Source organism: Pseudorca crassidens, chromosome 3 (assembly GCF_039906515.1).
Source record: "Pseudorca crassidens isolate mPseCra1 chromosome 3, mPseCra1.hap1, whole genome shotgun sequence".
Classification (NCBI taxonomy): Eukaryota; Metazoa; Chordata; class Mammalia; order Artiodactyla; family Delphinidae; genus Pseudorca; species Pseudorca crassidens.
The window spans coordinates 18808167-18833310 of record NC_090298.1 but is presented as its reverse complement, the minus strand read 5'-3'; the positions used below and the strand labels follow the sequence as shown (position 1 = coordinate 18833310).

Below are 25144 nucleotides of genomic sequence, written 5' to 3'. Positions count from 1 at the left end.
TTTTCAATTGTATTTTCTATTTTTTAATCTTTATTAGAGTATAATTGCCTTACAATGTTGTGTTAGTTTCTGCTGTACAACAAAGTGAATCAGCTATATGCATACATATATCCCCATATCCCCTCCTTGAGCCTCCCTCCCACCCTCCCTATCCCACCCCTCCAGGTCTTCACAAAGCACCAAGCTAATCTCCCTGTGCTATACAGCAGCTTCCAACTAGCCATCCGTTTTACATTTGGTAGTATATATAAAATAATTTTCTTAGTAAAATTGCTGTTTTGCTCTGAAGAGTGTCTACTGAACCCCTCACTTTGCTATTCTGAAGTATTGCACCTACACGCTATTTAGTTTTGCGCTCAAAATGTACACATTATAATTTGCTCTTTTCCCTTCAGTACTGATTAGCCTCATAAAACTAGGAATTCAGGAAGACTACTCAGGGTTGTGATGAAATTTAACATCCTTCAGATAATCTTGGCTCTTTTGCTAGAACTGTGATTTAATCCAGTCTTACTCTAAGCTGATTTTCTAAGCAGCTCTCCATCAGTCCCTTGTGGCTGGCCTCCTGTAAGTTTTCCTCAATCTATCACAGCTAGAGCATTTTTCCCTTATTTTTTTTTGCTACAGAATTTGAATGCAATATAAAAATCTAAACTATTTTCCAATGTAAGAGATCCTTCTTCCAGGCATCGTGAAAGTGGTAATAAAAATGGAGATCCTGTGGCTTTCAGCTCTTGAATTACTATTAACTAAGATTTCCATCATTTACAAGGCAGTCTCTGAATAGAACTCTAAAGAAGTTCTTTTTCTCCCAATTTTGCCCCGTTACTCTGTGTAAATTTCTCCTGTGTCTGGTAGGAAGTAGCTTGTACAATTTTTTAGCCATTAGCCAAGCCTCCAGGTAATGAAATCTCAGCCGTTTTTATGATAAAATATTTAAAAGTCTCATTTATTTAATCATAATTTCTTAATTTACAAAAATGGTTTCAATATATTAAGAACTGGTTTTCTACTGAAGCTTTGTAAACAAAAATTTCTAGTGAATATTTGCATCAGGGTGTTGTTTTATGTGGTAAATAGGTATGGTCAAAATGCCTCAAAAATTGTAGTCTCATCCTTGAATATAATCACATTATGATTGAGTTACATTTCTGGTAATTTTTTCTTTATTTCCTAAGAATGAATAATTGCCTCTTTTTTCTATGTATTAATCATTATTTCATCAACACACTTTCCAACAAAGTGTGAATTTCTTCTCTGCCATTTAAAAACACTATGTAATTCATTCATTTTAATTCATTAATTTCTCCTCTTCGGTGTTACACCTCTTGGAATTCTTCTCTTTAATCTGGACTGGTGCTCCCTGAGCCTATATACAGTTTTCTTCCTAAAATTCCTCTCTATTATTGTGCTGAAAATTCCCTTTGCCTTTCTTCTTGTTAAATATCCTTATTACTGAATCCCATGCTTTCCTCTTCTTTTTTTTAAAATAAACTTTATTTTTGAGCACATTTAAATTTACAGAAAAATTGAAACAATAGTACAGAGAATTCACATATATCCAGCACTTCTGAGATTATATCTTACATTAGCATGATACATTTGTTACAATTAAATAATAAATATTAACACATTATTATTAACTAAAGTCCATACTTTATTCAGATTTTCTTAGCTCTTACCTAATGTCCTTTTTCTGTTCCAGCATCCCATCTGTTACATTTAGTTTTCACGTTTCCTTAGGTATCTCTTGGCTATGACAACTTTCCTTTTTTTTTTTTTGTTTTTTAAACAAGACATGCCTTTATTTATTTATTTGGCCACATTGTGTGGCTTGCGGGATCTTAGTTTCCCAACCTGGGATTGAATCTGGGCCCCCTGAAGTGGAAGTTCAGAGTCCAAACCACTGGGCCACCAGGGAATTCCCAAGATTTTCCTTGTTTTTGATGACACTCAAAGTTTTCAAAAGTACTGCTCAGGCATTTTATAGAATGTCACTCAGTTGGGATTTGTCTAATGTATTTCTCATGAGTAGACTGTTGTTATTGATTTTGCAGAGGAACACCAAAGAAGTAAACTGCCTTTTTCAGAACATCACATCAAGGGTGCTCTAACAATGCAGTTAAAAATAACACCATGAATGTAAATGTGTACTCAAATCTGTCTTCCGAGAGAGGGAAGGAGAGAGATTGTGTTCCTTGTCATCCATACTGGAAAGATGTCCCATGTTGAGTTTCTTTTTTTTTTCTCCCACAGATATTTTTTCTTAGCTTATTGACGATACCAGTATTATATCATTTACTGTGTGTGTGTATATATATATATATATATATATATATATATATATATATATATATATATAGTAAAGAGTAGGGTCTGGATAAGTCAGAGAGCAAGGATTAATGAACTCCACAGATCAAGATCAGAGAGTAATTATCACCTTCAGACATCTTTATTTAACTTCTAAGAGACAATGGAAGTGGCTTTACCATCCATACTTCTCTACTTCTCAGTGTTAAGTTTGTAACATAGAAGAGCTGGGGTTAAGATTTTGCTGCACCAGAGAGAGTGTAAAATTTCCTTTTGGTTTGGGCTTACTAGGACCAAGAGAGGTGTGGTAGGGATATTTGCTCATCCCCAATGTATTCCAAAAACGAGAACCACTTGTAATAATTAACATACCTGTCAACCTAGTAAGACATCATCTAACAAAGATAGACCCTTTCAGTGTAATTTATATAAAGTAGACCCCTTTTCAAGAGCTATTCTTAAAAACAAACACACCCAAAATTAAATAAGTAACTACAGAAACCACAGCCTTCGGTATCTCTCAGTTCTAACGACACATTTAACGGAAAAGCTGTCACTGGGTATTTCACATCTAACTAACCCCTACTTTAATATATGACCATTTTTTTAAATCTCCCTTCTGCTAAAAGCAATGTGTGGCTCCACAGACTCATCATTGGGTTTGGAAAGTCTTTGGAAAGCCAATTTGGCTCCACAAAATTTAGGAATAATAGACAAATGTAAAATTTTAAACACTGTGCCCGAAATCCAGTATATGGAGTAAAACGCATCTCTGGTGATGTCCTTTGTAACAAATATGTCTTCTTTAAAGTTCCCATGTTTCCATAGGGTGCTGACACCTCAGAACAAGTCTCTGTTCTTGATCTTGTAACAGCACCATTGGTGCTGGGGCAAGTGTACCCAGGTTGATGGCTCCTCATAATTTTTCCTTGTAATTTTGGCTATATTTCATGCCTGAGGGAGTTGTTTCTCTTTTACTTAAGAACCAGAGTCCTTCAATCTCCTTGCATTACTTTTGTTGTGATATAACACTTTAAAAGCTTCCCGGCTGACAATGTGGCTGGAGGCTGGGATCTGCTGGGAGCTGCATTATGCACTGAAAATAATATGTGTTCCTCTGTTCACTGAAGCACCACAGTTTTATAGAGTGTTGGAATGGATTTTAGGATCCTAATGCAATAACATGAGTTAGGAAATGCATGTGTATACATGTTCTAATTGAGTGATGAGATTAACATATATTTTATTTCTTCTTGTATTTAGCTCTACAGACATAAGAATATTGTTGATGGTGTCCCCACAATTCAAATGCTACTTGACAGACAGTTACTTAGCGTAAAACTATGCTATGACGTTATTAGACATTATTCCTCAGATCTGTCTTGTTCCAAAGCCTATCTTTTCATTTATTTCTTTTATTATGATTTTTTAAACCTATACCAAGCCTGGAAGTGGCCCCCAAATTCAGAGTCATCACTTAGATCCCACAGGCTGCCCTCTCATCTGACAGACCCCAGCACAGCACCCGCAGTTCAGTCTAACTGGGAAGAGGCTGGACAGCTGGAAAGTGCCTTACCTTCTCTGTGCTTTGGGTCACCCGGCCTGTCTAGCGCCTTGCTGGGTGGATTAGCTGGGCTGTTGTGCCGTTTCTGAGTTTTCAGCCACCATCCAGTCCTGTTAGCACACTGGCCATGTCTATTACAGCTTTTTTTTCTTTTCTTCTGTCTCTGCCTAGAATTATGTGTCTCTTTTTACATCCTGGTGGGTGAGGGCTGGGGGTCCTGAACCTCCTGACTTCAAAGGAACTATATTGACCTAATTGCTTCAAATCTTCTAATTTCACAGAAGATCTAAATGAGTCTAAGAAACTTTATGCTGCCCAATATTGAAGTAACTACTTTGCTTTGGAAACAGAATTTGGAACTCAGGTCTTCAAGCTCATATTCATTGTCTTGCTAGGATTTGAAACCCTTGATGTTCTCATCTATTATGCATTCGTTCATTCAGGGATAGTGGAGAACAGAATCCAAGGGGATGGGCTCTTGAGTCAGAGTGCCCAGATTCAAACCCACCTGCTATGCACTCCTCTGTGGACAATGGTCAAGTCATTTAACTTCTCTATTCCTCCATTCTATCTGTCAAATGGGTATAATAACACCTTCACAGAGCAATTGTACTGGTACAGAACACACAACATTATATGGAACATAGTGAGTTTTCAGTAAAAGTTGGCTATTATCATTCGATGACCGATTCCCTCAAACTTAACAAATGCTTTTTTGGTACTTACAATACACTGTTATAGATGCCAGGAACAGCACAGCTGAGAAAAGCTGACAAAAGAGACATCATTGATACTCTTTTAGCCCCTGTTCACTCTACTCAGAAAAGTGGAACAAATAATCATACAAATAAACCTGTAATATAAATTATTACTATTGTTAATAATATTATTTATCAGTAAAGGGTTTGAGAGAAGGGGAGAATGGCAAGAGTCTAGCATGGTGTAGAGGTAGATCATGCAGGCCCTATTAAGTTCATGAATATCATCATAAAAATCCTGGCTTTTAAGATCTACTGTCTTAGCAACTTCCAGATATACAATACAGTGTTAACTACAGTCATCGTGCTGTGTGTTACATCCTCAGCATACAGTGAGAAGGCTTTACATTTTTGTTTTTTGATTTTTTTTTGTTTTTTGGGTTTTTTTTTTTTTTTTGCGGTACGCGGGCCTCTCACTGTTGTGGCCTCTCCCGTTGCGGAGCAACAGGCTCCGGACGCGCAGGCTCAGTGGCCATGGCTCACAGGCCCAGCCGCTCCGTGGCATGTGGGATCTTTCTGGACCGGGGCACGAACTCGTGTCCCCTGCATCGGCAGGCGGACTCTCAACCACTGCGCCACCAGGGAAGCCCGGCTTTACATTTTTAATTATAGATCTTTCTACTACAGTGTGGTATGTGAGTTCCTAAAAAGCTTTGCCTTCTGCAGAATTCATACTAAAACAGCAGCATTCATGGCAAAGAATAAGATTAAGTGCATATCTTCAGAACCTATGAGGTCACCCCTGGCCATCACCATCCTAATGAAAATATCAGCTAAATAAACTACTCATACATAAATATTCCTGTAAATATAAAAACATATTTTAACAAAAAAGAAGAAAGTAATTTGACGGCAGGGATACGGGACACAGCAGGCTAAGTAGAATATGTGTCCAGAGAGAACCAAAGGAAAGAACAAGAAGTGGGCACGAGGCGAGGGAAATGGGGGGCTCTTCTGCCACACTGTACCCTTCTGTGGCTCCTTTTCACTTCAGCCTCATGACAATGTTTTGCATTTAGGGGCTGTTTTTGGTGATGTGAATCTTTACAGTGCTGGGGAATTAGCTTATGAAAAAACATACTTTCTATGTTACTTTTACATTCTTCTTCACATCACAAACACCCATTCTAAGGTGACAAAAGGAGGATGATGTGGGCCAATTAGAATTTCTGAAAGATTCCTCTAAAAGGAGATCAAAACTCAGATTTCAGACACCTCCACTTCCAAGGGGAAAGGGTATCTGGACTCATAGTGATGGTACTGATGAAGAATATAGTCAGCTGGACAATATCAAAAATCTCTAATATAAAATAAAAAGACACTGTTTAAAGAAATAACTTTAGGTATCAATGCTCACTAAAATCTGAATTTTTATAACTCATGCCCCAAAAAAATGGAGGAGAAAAAAATCAATGGAACAGAAAGGCAAAAATACAACCTAATTATATATAATAGACTAGGTTTGGGAAGTTAGAGTTCCTGACATCCATTTTTTCTACTCATGTTTATCTCCCCATCTGTTCTGTATATATGCCTGGGGTAGGATTGACATGAGTAGGGGAAGAAACATGGACAAGGTGGAAAATCCAAGAAATTAAAACATTTTAGTTTTTGGTGTTAGTAATTTAAACTTGAAAACAGATGAGGAAAACGTGCATTATTTTTACACAGGTTTATTGCATAGAGTTGCAAATATCCTTGGACATCGCAAATATATTGTCACACAAACATGACACAGTTTGTGCTAGATATTCGAATTTTGAATGTTAAGAATACATTACTTAAGTAGAAATTGCAGGTGGGATTTAAACTCTATTGTTTAAATCAGTTCTATTCAGTAGAAAATAATGCAAATTACAAATGCAAGCTGCATCTATAATTGTAATTTTTTAGTAAACACATTAAAAATTAAAAAGAAATAGGTCACATTAAATAGTTTATATTTATTTAACTCTATATCCAAAATATTACCAGGTCAACAACTAATAAATATAGAAACAATAGTGGGATTTTACATTATTTTTTTTTGTACTAGTTTTTTGAAATGTATATAATTGAAAAGTAGAGAACTTCTCAACATCAACTTGCGAGATTTCAACTAGACAGCCACATATGGCTAGTGGTTAACATATTGCACAATATAGGTCTAAGTTAACTTTTTATGAACATTATTTTGCCAGAATGAAAAGATGCAATAAAATATATACTGTTTAAGTTTTTGTTAGTAGCTAACAGGTGCACCCATTCAGGCCAGAAAAAAATACATATCCTGCTTTATTTCTCCTTTTGGGAGTGTCCTTGTAGGATGCTCTCAAAGTATAAATTTTAACCCTCCCCATCTCATATCTTAACTCAAGTGTAGTGAATTGCTCCCACATTAAATGTTTCAATTTGAATATTTGTAAAGAATGCATTATACTTTTTTATTATATTGTATGTAACTGAATAATCATTAAACCGAATTGCAACTGACAGGTTGACAAAATGCCCTGTTTTATAGGTGTGTGATTGAATATGTATTGATTTTGATTTTAGTTCTCTTGTTTTGGAAACGCTGTACATAATTTCTGGCCTCCAACATTTTTGGCCCTTGGAAACTTCCCAGGCTGTGGGCAATGGGCCCCTAGTGCCAAATGCATGAAACTTCCCTGGCTGGAACCACATTTTTCCCATGCTGCTTACAGAACATAGATCTGCTCTCACCTTTAGGTCTCACTGCAGTTGGCACCTATAACAGGCTTTTGCTAACTCAAGTTTTGGTCACTTAAATTTTGCCATCAGGATATTCTGTTTTCTATCTTTTTTTTTTTTTTTTTTAACAGCATTGGTAAATTTGCCCTCATTTCTTTATATGACTATTTATTTTCCATTTCTGATTTAAGAGAGGGAAGGATTGTATCTGTTATCTTATCTACTGTTTAACAAAGGTCCTAGTACCTTGTAAACACCCAAACCTTAGATAAGCAAATGAAAAAACGTGTTTGTTGTAAGGAGATGTTCAAAGCTCATTTTACCTAAATGCAGGGCAGAGGTTGTCCATCTGATAGGGACCCAAGGTTGCTCTGAGCTGCACACCACCTACAAAATAATTCCTTTTTATCCAGTGTTTCTAGTATGCCAAGGCTAGAGAAACTTTTTTTTTTAGCTTAAAGCTTATATTAAAGCCTTATAAAACAATCTGAGATTTTCTCCATAACTTACATCTTAGTAAGATCATTTACGTTTAGTAATTTATGTTGTTCTTTCTTTCATGGTCCTATTCTTCCTATTCTCTAACTTCAGAGAATTTTTTTGCTTTTTTAAAACTGCTTTGTTTTTTTCTTATTCTCTAAATCTGTGCTTCTCAATCTTGGCCTATTTTGCTCCTCCCAGGGAATATTTATCTGGCAATGTCTGGAGACATTTTTTGGTTGTCAAAACTGACTGTGAGAGAGGATGCTACTGTCATCTATCAAGTAAAGGAAAGGAGGTGCTGCTAGAAATCATAAAATGCACATGCTGGCTCCCCAGCAACAAAGAGTTATCCATCCCAAAATGTCAATTGTGCCGTTTGTGAAATCCTACTTTCAGTTCACTTTAAAAATAGTGATCCTGGAAAAGAACTCTAATACAAAAAATACGTGCACCCCAATGTTCATAGCAGCACTATTTACAATAGCCAAGACATGGAAACAACCTAAGTGCCCATTGACAGATGAATGGTTAAAGAAGATGTGGTATATATAGACAATGGAATATTACTCAGCCATGAAAAAAGAATGAAATAATGCCATTTGCAGCACTAATGCCATTTGGATGGACCTAAAGATTATCATACTAAGTCAGACAGAGAAAAACAAATACATGATATCCCTCATATGTGGAATATAAAAAAAGTGGTACAAATGAACTTATTTACAAAACAGAAATAGACTCACAGACATAGAAAACAAACATGGTTACCAAAGGGGAAAGGCGGGGATGAATTGGGAATTCGGGACTAAAAGATACACACTACTATATATAAAATAAATAAACAACAAGGACCTACTGTATAGCACAGGGAATTATATTCAATATCTTGTAATAACCTATAATGGAAAAAATCTAAAAAAGAATATATATATATATATGAATTACTTTGCTGTACACTTGAAACATTGTAAATCAACTATACTTCAATTACAAAAACAGTGATCACTGTATTATTCTTAATATGATTATTAAATTAAAAAATGATTGCTTCTATTTATGATATACCTTTTGCTTTATTGTAACTCATACTTTTCAACTCTGTAAAAAAAACTTAGTTGCTTTATCCAAGTTAACAGGTTAAAGAGCAGTGACCATTTACTAATATAATTCTTTTAAAGACTTTCCTCTCTGTTTCTTTAAATGTTGGCAGATATAATGAAAGTTTTGATGACTATCATCATGTAATTCTATCAATTTAATGTATCTTTGTTAATCTGTTTTATAGGTCCCTTTAGATGGAATATAATATAGCAGAAGCCTTTTCATCAAAAGGATTAATGCCTGCATTATCATTTCTGCAATAAAAGAGAAAGCTAAGTGGTAGAGGCCACAGACACCTCAAACCTGGATTCCACAATACTGCATTAAGTGCTGGAGTTTTTATTATTCTACTGTAGGAAAGCTTTTGCCAATGCTTACAAGGAACTGTTTATCCCTGCTGCTCTGGGTCCTGTTTGATGGAGGTCTCCTAACACCACTTCAACCTCAGCCACAGCAGCCTTTAGCCACAGAACCAAGAGAGAATGTTATCCACCTGCCAGCGCGGCGATCACATTTCCAACGAGTTAAACGTGGCTGGGTATGGAATCAATTTTTTGTGCTGGAGGAATACATGGGCTCCGAGCCTCAGTATGTGGGAAAGGTAATGGCGTGTTTCTTTTGACAACAACTTGATGGCAAGGGGGCTTATGCATTGTGTATTGTGTATGGATGTTTTGCACAGGAGTTGAACAAACCAGTGAGTAGAACACTGGAATTGAAATCTGAGTGACCTGGTTTCTCTTCCCGACTCAGTGGCCCGGGTAAGCTTTGGAATATCATTTAATCCCTCTTTGCTTCCATTCTCCCTGGTTATTTTAATGAAGTTAATATATATTCTGTTCCTATTTTTGGCATTATTCACCAAAGACATGAAGTTAATATGTGTAAATGAAATTAAAACTGTTACTATAACACGTTATTGGTCATAGCCATTCTGGAATTGTGTACCAATGAGAGACAGGAAAAATCAGCAGGTATAAATAGTCTACATTTTTGTTGATATCTTTGAATGACCAGAATATCTCCCTTTCCCTCCCTCTTAGAAAACATGATATACCATTTAGATTGTGGTTCTGGAGTATAGATGGTCTCAGACTTACAATGGTTTGATTTAGGATTTTTTAACTTTACAATGTAGTGAAAACAGTATGCATTCTGTACCCGCATAACCATTCTGTTTTTCACTTTTAGTACAATATTCAATAAACTACATGAGATAGTCAACACTTGATTATAAAATAGGCTCTGTGCTAGATGATTTTTTCCAAGTGTAGGTTAATATAAGTGTTCTGAGAATGTTTAAGTCTGTCTAGGCTAAGTAATGATAATCAGTAGAATAGGTGTATTAAATGCATTTCGACTTACAATATTTTCAGTTTACAATGAGTTTATTGGGATGTAACCCCACTGTAAGTTGAGGAAGCTCTATATTTGATTTGGCTTGCTTATACTTTATAAATAATTCCATTATTTTAGGCTTTACAAGCTATTTATGAAGCTATTTATGGCCAAAGTAATAAATGCTGGAACCCAGATATGTACACATAAATCTCAACACAATACACAAATTTTAATCTTATTGTAATTTTAAAGAAATTAAAATTTTTTCACAAAATAGTTGATGGCAACTATCTGTTTCAGCACATTTGTGTTTCACTGCTATTTTTCTTACATAAAATTTTTGACTCATGTCTATAATAGATAGACCGTATCAATGATACCAGAATATTTTCCAGAAAAATAAATATTTTATGCATTTTGATATTTCCATTTTTTAATTTTCTAAAAGATTTTTCTATGGTTTTAATAAAAATATTTATGTTTGAAGAGAGTTTAAAATAAATCCAAAGACAGAAATGGAAAACCATAGTAGAAGGAGTATTAGGAAGCTGATATAGAAGATTATGTCTCTGGAATATTAAAGTCCCTAGAGATTTCAGAAAACCTAAACTAATGAGAAACATGATGAGTCTTATGATTCTAATACTGGCTCAAAGGAAGCAAATCTACTCAAGATCTAAATTCTTTGCCCTATGATTTTAGAATTTACCTTTTGGAAATTTATTTTTAAAATATTGAATAATACAGTGGGGAAGGTCTTCAGATAGAACCTTGTTGAAAATGAACATGTAGCCAGGGTTGCCCTAGTGTTACCAAACATAAGTTCATGTGCCCGATACACCGTGAATCCAAACAAACCAAAACATCAAAATTTGGAGCAGAGAAAGGTTTATTGCAGGGCAATACAAGCAGATGGGTGGCTCCTGCCCCCAAAACCCTGAGCTCCCTGAAGGATTTCAGCAAAGCACTTTTAAGGCAAGGTGAGGGAGGGGTGTGGTTAGTTGTTGAAAACTTCTTGGTGTTGGAATCCTTTGTTCTTGCAGCTGTCCACATAGATCAGGTCAGGATGTTCCTGTAAACCTCTAACAAGACAAAAGTTATTCTCTGTTCTGCAACTTTTTATCTCTACATGAATGGACTCTTAAAGGTCAGAGTCTTGAGAATAGGTTATCCTGTATATTTCAAGCGATAGGCAACATTCTTTTACAAAAGGTGCAGAGCCAGCATGACTAAGCATAGGCAACAGAGTACAAAGGTAAAAGAAACAGATCTAATATGGAGTCAGATTTGCTCTTCCCTATTACACTACTGTGTATGGGCCCTGAGCAAATTTATTTTCTGTGGGGTACCTATCTATATATAAAATTTGAGTCACATCAAATCAGTCTTTGAGTACCATTCTGGCAGTCCAATTTTTAGTGATCTTGCAAAAAATATACAGTGCCGTTTAGCAGGAGTAATATCCTTGACAGGCTGTCTACTAGGAATCAGGGCCTGGTCTTGTGGCCCTGGGACAACTCCATAGGTGGTAGTCCTGAGGTCCATATGGTATCTGGTGAACCCCAAAATTGATCAGAAAGTCAGAGAGACCCTTAAAGGAGAGAAATGTCTACTGAGGCCCAAGCAATTCTAATCCATCCCAGGGCACCCCACTCAGATGGCATTGCTCCACAAATAGCCCTCGGCACAAGATGGGCCTTAGCAACTTTTGAGGAAAGCACTCCCAAGCATGGATGTCCCCTGATGTTACCATACATAGTTTCTGCTTGTATGATTCCTCTATGTGATCACAGAATATAAAAAATCACTAACCTTTTCTATGGTGAGATAATTTCATGTTGTCCTGGTGCACTCATTTCTTGTGAGTTAATTTTGCAAAAGGATTGATTTTTCAAATCCAAGACAAATGAAGAGGTAGCATAGCTCTAGAACTCTGCCTCCTGGGTGTCAGTTATATCAACTCTGCTTGTGATGGAAGCTGGACATCGCATTGAGGTTCTGGGCAAATATCTGCTGAGAAGCCATTCTCTGGTTTTGACTAAAGCAGATCCATAGCCTTTGCTTGCCAGAATTTGAGGTGAGAATTTAAATTTTGTTGAAAATTTAATGAAATTGACTTTTAATCTATCCTAGCTAGTGTAGAATTTCACATCCCAATGGACATGATTAAAAGGATCTAGGAGCTGCTTATGCAAGCTTTGTTTGATAGCCTTGAATTCTATTTTTATAATTACTATGATAGTATGGAATTCACCCAAATCGTTTAAGAGATGAATTAGTATTTATAAATAGATTAAAAAGGTCTAAGATCTAGCCTATTATGAAATTAAAATATTATTTTCATAGACACATGGTTCCCCATTTGTAAAGTATAATGAAAACCCATGGTTCTCAGGTAATGTATGTTTCTAATGCAAATGAAACAACAGTTGCCAAGATTTCCTTTCCACATGGAAACTAATTAAAGTTTAATTAACTCTGTCTTGATGATTGTAGATGTGGGAATAGTGATATGATAACATTGGGACCAATTCAAGCATTATATATATGTGTGTAAACATATAAATATATTTGTGCTCCTGCTTTTTTCTGGAAAGGCTCTGAGACAGTTCATAGTAAAGCAAGGTACTATAAATAATATGGAACTCTGTGTCAAGGGAGTGCACAAGTGTCAAGAACAATGGTCAACTGAACTATTCTAAGTGAGCTTCAAATTTAATGTATGTTTCTTTTCAGCAAGAACATACATGGAAAGTATTAATTTGTAGAGTTCCCATTATTGGAAACTCCACTTATTGAGAGAAAAAAGCAATTTCCCTACCTTCAAATATAAAAGAATTTCTTCCGGTAGAAATTAAAGGGGGGTGGTTGAGCGGCTTAATAGATATTAGCCTCAACACTGTTATATTTAATATTTAAAAGGAGCAGGTGTTATTGTTGACATCCTTTCAAGAAAGACCAAACCTTGATGTTGCTTATAATGAATATTATTTTATATACAAATACATCCCAAGTGTGTCAAGAGGCAAAGTCAATGTTTTTCTCAAATAGACATTTTGGATTTACTACAACACTTGGACACGTGTAAGGTGCCATATTGCAGAGCAACACAGAAATTAATTTGATCAGCAAACATTTTAAATTCATTTATTACCTGTTGCTCAAAGTCACCTCAAAAAATTATTATTAAGACACACACACGTGCACATTTGCTTACACACACATACACACACACACACACATGCACAGTAAGTTGCTTATACCAACAAATATAACTGGGTGCCTCTGTCTGTATAGTACTAAATTATGTCAGAGTCTCAAAGCTATGTATCAAGAAAGTGCTACCCATCTCATCTTCAAATAATAATTTAGAAAATTGAGTTGTCACTTCAGATGATCTTTGTTAGCAGCAATTCTTAAGTTGAAAGTGTTTAAAATGGCAGAAAGATTAAGAATTGAAGCATATCTAAACCTTAATTTCAGAGGCATTTCTTTATTTAACATTTTTCATTGAGAATGCATTACAATTTCAGAAAGCATTAAGACTTGTGGGGATAAATTTAAGTATGAATGTCTTTAGATTGCAATTATAACAGGTAAGCTTTATTGAGCATCTTAAGGCAGGATTTTAAACCCTTTACTTACCAAAATTTATGTAGTCTTCACAACAGCACTAGGAGGAAGATTATTAGTAGCCCCATTTTACACATCAGAAAAGTGAGGCACAGAAAGTTAAATAACTTCCCATGGCCCAACACCCAATAAATACTGAAACTGGGATTTTAAGCCGGGTAGAGCGGGATAATTTAGTTTCATTGTACCAGAAGGTATCACATTTTATTGTCCTATAAGCATCTTAGGAGTGAACAATAATTTTAATACAACAATTAATTTTAATACTGTGACAAAGACCCTATGAGGAGCTGTGGAGACAAAGGAAGGTCTATGACTATGCCTAGAAGATGGAGGAATTCAAGGAAGGCTTCACAGATGACGAAGCACCTGAGATGAGTCTCAAAGGATGACTTTATTTTTTCAGAAAAGATAGTCTGAGGAAAAGTTTTTATAAGCACTGAGGCTTGAAAGTGCTAGATGAGCCTCGATAACCATATTTCAATATAGTCAGAGAGCGTGAAACCAACATTTCAGAGTAGGTAAATAGAGAAAGTGCAGAGGCTCAAGTCTGGTACCAAGATCAGTAATATCTGTTCTTTTAATTTTTTTTAATTGAGATATAATTGACATAGAATAGCAGTTTCAGGTGTACAATATAATGATTCGACATTTGTATATGTTGTGAGATGGTCACCCCAATAAGTCTAGTTAACATCTATCACCACACAGTTACAATTTTTTTTTCTTGTGATGAGGACTTTTAAGATTTACTGTCTTAGCAACCTTCAAATATGAATACACTATTATTAAGTGTAGTCACCATGCTGTACATTACAGTATTATTTGTTCTTAAAGGCATCAGGATCCATAGTATCTTGGATGAGGATTCTCATGGACAGAATTACAGTTCTAGAATGATTACTCAGAGATCCATTTGAAGGACTTGGAGACAGAAAAACAGACATGGAGATGAGGAGCATATGAAGGGGAAGGTCACAGTAGGATTGTCTCGAAAGTAATAAAGGAAACAGGATATTAGAGTTGGACATTTGAAAGGTAGACAATAGAAGATTTCCAGATCCATTGGTCAAGAGAATATAAAGGATGAGACAAATAATTAGTGGATAATCATATGTAAAGAATGAGAGGGAGAAGGGGAAAAAATGATGCAGATTCCTGGTTTCTGTTTTGCTGGTATTTTGTATAGATTTGGTTTTAGAGTAAGAAATAAAAGGATCACTGCTAATCATTATATATCCAGAGTTGCTTAGAAGTATCCAGGTGAAGTATCTCATAGATACTTAGACACATTAATCTAGAGTTCATAAAAGATCCTATGGTAGAGATACAGGATCAGGAGTAATTGGTATACAGATGGTGGTCAAAATCACATAAGTGGGTAACAAGCTAGGAAAAATTACAGAGAAGATATGAGAACCCTGATTTTTAACTGAAAAGCAGATGAAGAATAGATAGATCTAATTAATAAGAAGTAAAAGACAAACGTGTAAGAGTGTTATGGAAAGTAAAATAAAGTTTTAAGAATAAGAAATGACAAATAATGTCAAGCTCCACAGGTCAAGTTAAACAATGACTGGAACACCTCTACTGATTTTGTCATTTAGTGAGCCAGAGGTAAACTTACTCAAAGTGATTTTAATCGTTTTCTCTAGGGTTTGAAGAAAGGAGAAAGGGATGGGTACAGCCTGTAGATGACATTTCAAAAGTGTAGGTGAAATTGATTGGTGTATGCTGGTTTGATCTGATAGGGATTCTATTAATATTTTCCAGAGAAACAAAACCAATAGGATGTATATAAATGATTTAAGGGAAATGACTTTTTAAAATATTTTCTTGTGGTAGAACTATGTGTGATTCTCCTCACCAGCAAGAAACCCTAAGAAAGGAGGAGAAGGTGTAGGTCACTGCATCAATTCATTATTGAAGTTTTTTTGGGGAGTCATTGTGATGGAATAGACAGAAGAGTACTAAAAAAGAAGTCCAAGAGAAACCAGGATGGAACTACAAACACTAAGGTTCCAAAGAGACATACCAATAAAAAGATATGCTTTTTTTTATATACACGCGCACCTCGGTGATATTTCAGCTTCAGTTTAAGACCACAGGGATAAAGGAAACATTGCAATCAAGTGAGTCACACACAGTTTTTGGTTTCCCAGAGCATATAAAAGTTAGTTTGCACTGTACGTAGTCTATTAAGTGTGTAGTAGAATTATGTCTGAAACAACAATGTGCATACCTTAATTTAAAAAAAACTTTATTGCTAAAAGATGTTAACTAACCGTCATCTTAGCCTTCAGCAAGTCGTAGTAGTAACATCAAAGATCACTGATCATATCACCATAAAAATATAATAATAACAAAGAAGTTTGAAAAATTGGGAGAATTACCAAAATGTGACCCAGTGGCAGGAAGTGAGCAAATGTGGTTGGAAAAATGGCGCCAATAGACTTGCTGGACACAGAGTTGCCATAAAACTTCAGTCTGTAGAAAGTGTAATATCTGAGAAGCACCATAATGTGAAATGCAATAAAACAAGGTATGCCTGCAAGTGTGTGTATGTGTGTATTCACATGTATGTGCGTGTGTGTGTGTGTGTATATATATATATACACAAAAGTCAAGGCAGTAGCAATAGAATTTCATTTTTTAAATAAGTATATGTAGAATTTGTTTTAGATTAGTAAAAAAAACAGAATAAGAAAGAAAGAAAAATAGAGATAGTAAAATAGCATATTAAAATGGCTACAACTGCACTGCAAAATTATTTGCCTATCTGGAAATTCTAAATTAACACAATATTGAGGTGATATTTTGACTCATGTACATATCTCTTTGCATCCAATAAAAATGCAGATTATATCATAAAGTTATACCAACACATAAGTTATTTTCATGGCTCAACATCTTTCTTTCTCTCTCCCTTTTTCCCTTCTCCCTCCCCCTTCCATTCTTTCTTTCTTCCTTCCATTCTTTCTTTCTTTCTCTTTCTTTCTTTCTTTCTTTTTCTTTCTTTCTCTTTCTTTCTTTCTTTCTTTCTTTCTTTCTTTCTTTCTTTCTTTCTTTCTTTCTTTCTTTCTTTCTTTCTTCCTTTCTTTCCTTTCTTTCTTTCTTTCTTTCTTTCTTTCTTTCTTTCTTTCTTTCTTTCTTTCTTTCTTTCTTTCTTTCTTTCTTTCTTTCTTTTTCTCTCTCTCTCTTTAGTTCATGAGTCACATAGGTTTTTGAAAAGCCCATAATGTGCTTTTCATGGTTCAGTTTACTCCTAAAGTGTGAGCTTTCAATATCAGAGTAATCCCTGCTCATTTGAGATTCAAGGTTCATCACACCAGCTCAATTTTCATACAAGATTTAAAACTTTATGCATCCTTTTGACTCCTGCCTCACTTACATACCTGAGAACCTTTGCAGTATATTCAAGTGCCCTAAATCAAGGTCTTGTTTCTAACCCATTCTGCTGCCAAATGGATTGACCTTGCTGCTAATCAAAGCATCTTTAGCTACCTGCTCTTTCTGTAGCAAAACATCAGAATAAACCATTAAGTAAGTCTGATATTTTATTACACACCTTGGTTCTTAAACATATCCCTGAGTTTTATAGTTTCTCTCAATACGTGAGGCTGTCTTTGAAATAATCATTTTGGGGTATGATTAGACAGCAATATATCTAAAAGGAAAATTGCTGAAATAGAATTTGAGTAAATAAATAATACAATATGCTAAAGTTCTTGTCAAATAGTCGATGCCCATTGTATGCCAGTTCTTCTCTCTCCTTTACAATTTATTTCTTGCTTCTAGCATGCTAGTTGTTTCATAATAGCTGTGCCATAAAGGTCTAATGGGGTTATTTTAATTGAATTGTCAGGGCTGTGAGTGAAATTCAACTATCTTTAAATCAATATATAAATCATTAAAAACAACATTTCAAAAATAACATGGATGGCTTTAAGATTTGAGCACTCATTTCTTTTTCTCCTTCTTTCTTCTCCTCCTGTTTTTCCACCTTACCTCTAATTATCTTTCAATCCTTCCTCTTCTTCTGACCACTTCTCTATATTATTTAGGGATTTGCCTGAGTAGTTACTTAAAAGCTAAGATAAAGAGTTCAGAGACTTCGATTCTAATTTCCAGGTCTTATAATAATTATCCACATGAAAGCACACGTGTGTCAATCCACATGACTAAGAACATAGTGGAACATCATATACCCAGATTATGCTGTCACCAGAAATAACCCAGATGCATTTGTCACAGACTTCACAGTACAGATCACTCTGTGTGTGTGTGTGTGTGTGTGTGTGTGTGTGTGTGTGTGTTTATGTGTATGTTTCCAAAATTTTTTTGGTAAAACATTAGTTAAAAGAAAGTTCGTTGGATTCTTTGGAAAACAGTGCTTTCTGTTGGCTAACATTGATGAACCACTACCACTTACATATTATACCAGATGATAAGAAGTGGGGCCCAATGGAATGATTAGAGAAGTACCCTGGGAAAGGCCACCTGTATGAAAAGATAACAGAAAAAGCAAGTACAAAGTGACCTGAATGATAAAGGTTTCAAATTTAATGTTCTCATCTTCCAACAATATTGAATTGATGAATCTATGCCACAGTTATGCCACTCAGACCTACACTTGTAATATAGAGGGGTTCTTTGGATACACTTTAAACATAACAGATATTTGAGAAAAATTCCTTTTTCTTGACTCTGAAAAAAGTGTGACCACTGTCATAGGAGGTACTATCTACGTATGTTTCGTTGTTTGTGAGGAGCAACATAATTTATTGCTACTGACATTTAATCAGTACACCTAATATATGAAATTACTATTATAGAAGCATATGTTTTCTAATCCTGGAATTTCCCATAGAGATTGCATAAAGGAGATTTACTATACAGCATATATCAATGTAACCACTTTAGAGTAGACTTTTAATCCATACTCATTCTCATTATTTTTTTTTCTGTTGCTGTTTTATGGCATTTGTATACTTTATTTTTTTTTAACATCTTTACAGAAGTATAATTGCTTTCAAATGGTGTGTTAGTTTCTGCTTTATAACAAAGTGAATCAGCTGTACATATACATATATCCCCATATCTCCTCCCTCTTGCATCTCCCTCCCTCCCACCCTTACTATCCCACCCCTCTAGGTGGTCACAAAACACCGAGCTGATCTCCCTGTGCTATGTGGCTGCTTCCCACGAGATATCTATTTTACATTTGGTAGTGTATATATGTCCATGCCACTCTCTCACTTCATCCCGGCTTCCCATTCCCATTCCCCATGTCCTTAAGCCCATTCTCTACATCTGCATCTTTATTCCTGTCCTAACACTAGGTTCTTGAGAACCATTTTTTTTTTTTTTTTTTTTAGATTCCATATGTATGTGTTAGCATACAGTATTTGTTTTTCTCTTTGACTTACTTCACTCTGTATGACAGACTCTAGGTCCATCCACCTCACTACAAATAACTCAATTTCGTTTCTTTTTATGGCTGAGTAATATTCCATTGTATATATGTGCCACATCTTTACCCATTCATCTGTTGATGGACACAGGTTGCTTCCATGTCCTGGCTATTGTAAATAGAGCTGCAATGAACATTGTGGTACATGTGTCTTTTTGAATTATGGTTTTCTCAGGGTATATGCCCAGTAGTGGGATTTCTGGGTCATATTGTTGTTCTATTTTTACTTTTTTAAAGAACCTCCCTACTGTTCTCCATAGTGGCTGTACCAATTTACATTCCCACCAACAGTGCAAGAGGGCTCCCTTTTCTCCACACCCTCCCCAGCATTTATTGTTTGTAGATTTTTTTGAAGATGGCCATTCTGACCGGTGTGAGGTGTTACATCCTTGTAGTTTTGATTTGCATCTCTCTAATGATTAGTGGTGTTGAGCATCCTTTAATATGTTTCTTGGCAATCTATATCTTCTTCGTTCTCATTATTAAACAATGCTGCTCCTTTGTTGTTTTTGTTGGTGTTCTTGTTTTCTGTCAGCTATCATGAACAAGCAGTATTCCACAGTTTCATGAATGTTGGAAGAAAACATGAGATGCCTGGGTCATAGAAAAGGGACATTCTTACTCATAGCACAGCAGGCAATAGAAGCATCAGCATCATTGAGTCAGTTCCCATTGCCTTAGGTGCCAATGGGCAAAATGGATAGGTCAGATGGGTGCCACCACATGCTGTGGGTTACGTCACAGGAGAGGAACCCTAATAATTCCCGTCCTTCATTTGGAAGGGAGATATTATCTTTATTTTGTTGCATTACAAGCATTGTGTGCACCTTGCTTTGGAAGAAGACAATATATCTCAACATTTCAAAAGTTGTAGCTATATAAAATTCTTGAAAATATAGTCTTGAAAAAGGGCATTTGGTGCTTTCTGTGTAAGACCTGTAAGAACAAAAGAGACAATGGAGAATTATCTCTCAACGTGATATGTTGTGTTGACTCACTAAAGCAACACCAAGTAATACAGTGAGTTAGAAGTTAGGAACAGTTTAAATACCTTCTTCTGCCAGCTAACTGACTTGCTTTCTCAGTAGTCAAATGAAAGCTCTCTTTCTCTCTCATTCTCTTTTTTATGCAACATAGATAAATCATATTCTCTTCCATTCTGAATTTTGGACTCAGAATTATAAATATAAAGGAGTAGTGGAACTGAATGTATGAAGAAATGTCCCAAGTCTACTTCTGGCCCTTAGTGATGTTGGTCTCCACAAATGAACTATCTTCTCAATAAGTATAACCTTTTCAGTATACATTCTTATTTTTTATCTTAGTGATAGAAAATAATTTGTCTTTTAGCCACTGGGTATGAATAATTGTTTGGAATATAACCTCCTCATAATTATAATTATAGTCTCACTCCTTGATTAAAATTGCCATTTCCATCATAAGTGGTGACTTATTGTAATAAGGGATGAAGAGTTCATATAGAATTAATTTTCTCTTTATTTTACAAAGTATTCAGTGATATTTAATTTTGAAATAACTTGAGATAGTTTGGAATTATTTATGGGATTTTATCATACTTTCAGCCGTCCATTTTAAAGGATATGAGATTGTAATTCAAAATGTTTTCAAAGTGATGGGCAAGGATATTTTTGCATGATATATAAAAGATTCTAACTACTATTCTCTGTTGAGTAGACTTATAAACTAAACAATAAATTGGTAGCATTGACAAGAGAGAATCATAGTTATGTTGGCCATGTCAGCTACTATCACAAATTCATTTCAAATAGTAACTTTTGAGGCCATTTTAACCAGTGTTGTAGCTTTAAAAAACAAACAAAATAAATTAAAACACAAGGAAAACCATACTTTGAAAATAAAGCCAGATAATAAGAAATGGTTGAAAACATAACCCTCCAGTAATTTTTCACTTCACTTAAAACATTTTGAACATCAAATAGGAAAACATTTAAATTATTTTTATTATCCACTATATGATCATGATCAGGAAATTCCTTTAAAATTCTTCCTTTGCTTCATAACTGTCTACAAATAAGAACACTGAATGTTTTCTTAAGTCTACAGCTACACTCATGTAGTTCTAAAGAAGCACATGGAAATTAGTAATAGTTTAATTTCTAACAAATGATTGAAGAAAATTGTTTAATTAAACAATCAGAGCTTCTTATCCCATTTAAAGCCTAGCTTTAAAATTTCATTGAAAATAAAACTGAGACCAAAAATAACATAAGGTAAGTATAATTATTTTTTTCTTTTTCTTTCTTTCTTTCTTTCTTTCTTTCTTTCTTTCTTTCTCTCTTTCTCTCTTTCTCTCTTTCTCTCCCTTCTTTCCTTCTCTCCTTCCTTCCTTCCTTCCTTCCTTCCTCTTTCTTTCTTCCTTGATTAGAAAATGTCTTAAGAGAACAAAATAAGGGGAAATTTAGGGGAAAAGTAGAGTCTATTCTAATGGATAAAAAATATTAAATATATCTACAAAGATGCACTAGACTTCCTTTTAGATAGTATCATTGAAGACTTCCCAAAGTTCTTACATATATTTTCTATCAGGGAATTACTCCAAGGTACACACTTTATTGTGAATGTTTGCATATCCCTTGGTTCCCTGGAGGACACAGAGCAGTGAGTGATATATCTGACCACCTCTCTGCCCCTAACAATTGGAACTTCATCATCACCCCATGAAAGCTTGTGCAAACACTATGTGTTTCCAGTTAAGTGAACACTTGTAAGTATCTGGCTCTTGTGGATCATGAAAGAGCAAGTCTCTGTCCTCATGGTTTGGGGTTGGAGTAGTGGAAATCAGGAGAGGATGGAAGAAAGTAATTTCCGTGTCCAGTTATTCCTGAAGAAATCCATGTCCCCAATTTCCCAGTGTGGGTACTGACAAGCTCCTCAGTATACACTCCTTTCCCTGATCCCATTGCTTTATTTTTCCTGGAAGGAAAGAGTGGTTCTGATACTAAATTTGGTTGAAGAATCTTAATCACACATTTCCCCCCCTAATAGTAACAAGTATCTAAGCACCTTTGAAAGTGCTTCTCTGCTTAATGGCTACCTCTGCTCATGCTATCCTTTACTTCAAAGTCAGGGAATTCTAGATAAATATTTAGTGCTATAAAGAAAAACCTAAGCATAACCAGGAACCTTTTAAATATGAGTTTTGATCAGGAATTGGCAAACTATGGCTTGCACACCAAATCCAGCCTGCAGCCTGCTGTTTTTGTAAATAAAGTTTTATTGGAATACAGTCATGATTGTCTACGTACTGTCTATAACTACTTCCACACATGATGGCAAAGTTAAGTATTTAGGACAGAAATCTATTAGGTCACGAAACCTAAAAAACTTACTATCTGGCTCTTTACAGAAAAATTTCTTAGATAATTACACTTGGCAAACAAAAATTCTGTATGGACTTAGGTCTTTTACATGTAGACACTCAGAACTGCTCACTCAATCCTGTCTGTCTTGAGGATTCAGAATTCTCATTCAAAGGCTTGTTCTCAGAAATGGGTCTCCTGGGAGAGAACAGGCAGGGTGCAATGAAAAATCCTGCCCTCTTTTGTGGCTTTGAATAACCTTACTACCTCAGTATCCTCATCTGTAGAGTAGGGATGATATGGAAAGAAAATAATAAGGTTATTGTGTGGGCGAATTAATCCACGTATGGGACAATGTATGAACATTCTCAGCCAAGTGTCATTAATGTTGCTGTGCTACCCTCACTCAACAATTTTTTGCCCAGTGAGTGTGGACATTGTAATATTTCTGGATGGAATATGGGTTTCACAAAAAGGTGTCTAGATTAATCAGAATATCATTTTCATTCCTTGGAATAAGAGAATCATATAGGATGGATCTGTCATATTCTATGGAGTAAGACATAGATCCCCATTTCCACTATTACTCCTTAGTTTCCCAAGAATTTACCAGCACCACAAGCATGTCCATGTTCCAAGCTCTTGTTCCCTTATCTAAGAGTACCCAAATGGCCAGAACAACAGTAAAAGATAATCTTGGACATATAGTCACAAAAGTGGAGGAATGATTACTAGAATTAATATAGCTCACATTGTTGGGAGTGCAATGATTCCTATCATAAAGCACAGAAAAAGTGAGCTTATTCAGTGTTAACAATGTATTAGAAAAGTCAAGTTAAAACCAAATATATTCATGAGAACAAATGAATAAAATCAAGACCCAGAGACTTGTAACACACTAGATTAAATCAATGTTAATATGTATAGTAGTGGATAAAATCATTTAAACACTATTTAACAGACTTTTCATTTCTTTGGTTGGTTTAGACACATTTGTTATGTATAACATCTGGCTCCTTTATACTCATTACAATAAACAATTACAAATAAACTTTTCAATTATATGTCAAGTTAAAAATTTTGCATTTCATGGAAGAAATCTAGTTTTCATAGTATAGAATGCCAGTGTTTAAATTCAATGTTTAGAAGTGATAGTTATGACATATTTTTATCAATATGTACAAACATGCACTTGTTAGTTAATTTGCCAAGCATATTTCTAGTTTTTGTCTCCACTGGTTAGATTGTTCTGTAACATACAATCTTTGATTAAATATCAAATTTTAGTTATTATATGGGACATTGAATACATTTAAGAAATGATTATTTCATTTTTGTCATTCAATCAGTTTTGAAGTATAGTCACATTTATATTTCAAAGGTGATGCCTTCATTAGTGGCTAGGAATACATATTACTGAGTGAAATTTTTTGGATCAAACAATGATCAAGAGCAGCTACTAAGTTAATAATTAAATAACTAAGTAGAGGAATATTCCAGTTCAGTTAAGTAGAAAATTACTTCCAGAAAAATAACTATATATACTCTCAATACACTAAGCTTCATGGGTGAGAGTTCAGAAGAACAAACAAGATATAGATTAAAAACTGGGGCTTCCCTGGTGGCGCAGTGGTTGAGAGTCTGCCTGCCGATGCAGGGGACGCGGGTTCGTGACCCGGTCTGGGAAGATCCCACATGCCGCGGAGCGGCTGAGCCCGTGAGCCATGGCCGCTGGGCCTGCGCGTCCGGAGCCTGTGCTCCGCAAAGGGAGAGGCCACAACAGTGAGAGGCTTGCGTACTGCAAAAAAAAAAAAAAAAAAAAAAAAAAAAAGATAAAAAACTAAGAGTAGGTAAGGACTGGGGGAATTTTAGGATGAGTGAAATGTGAACTTGGATAGAAAGGAAGAGAGAATGCTGTCAGAAATGAAAATATAAGTTTTGATGTGCTTCCCTTATGTTCTCAGCTTCAATAATATAGATCTACACAATCAGGTCCTATTTTGAGATGATAAGAAAACAAGCTCCCATGAACCAACTGAGTGGGATGTCTAGTCCCTTCCCAAGTGGCTTGCACCTGTCATGAAGAAGCTGTCCTTGCAACTGCTTCTGCAGGGAGTGAGGGGCTAATTGCAACAATGTCTTCGTCCCAGCTCTACCTGGCCTTGCAGTGCAGGTCTCTGCTGATTTTTTGAGGCTAAGCCTGATCTCTGTAACGCAAGGGAATGAGTGTTTTCCTCTCAGCAATAATGCAGTTGGGGATAAGGTTATGCCTGATGCCAGGATAAAATTATTAATAGCACACATTTTTACTTTCAAAAGTGTTCGTGATGGATGACAAATTATACAACCTCCGTAGTGTGTACATCATTTAGAAAACTGTCTGGGCCACAAAGGCTATGTCCATATTGTTATAGCTCTATTAAACCATACACGTGTATGCAGCGATTTT

The 25144-nt window shown here is 35.4% G+C and overlaps 1 protein-coding gene across 4 annotated transcripts in view; it reads left to right on the top strand.

The window, feature by feature from the left end:
- CDH12 (cadherin 12) overlaps nt 1-25144 on the top strand; it is a 986970-nt gene that overhangs the window by 698477 nt on the left and 263349 nt on the right. For all 4 annotated transcript variants that reach the window (XM_067730428.1, XM_067730429.1, XM_067730430.1 and 1 more), the window contains one exon: nt 9092-9508. In XM_067730428.1, the coding sequence (XP_067586529.1) occupies nt 9278-9508 (231 nt within the window). In that variant the 5' untranslated portion in view covers nt 9092-9277. The remainder of the gene's footprint in view (nt 1-9091; nt 9509-25144) is intronic.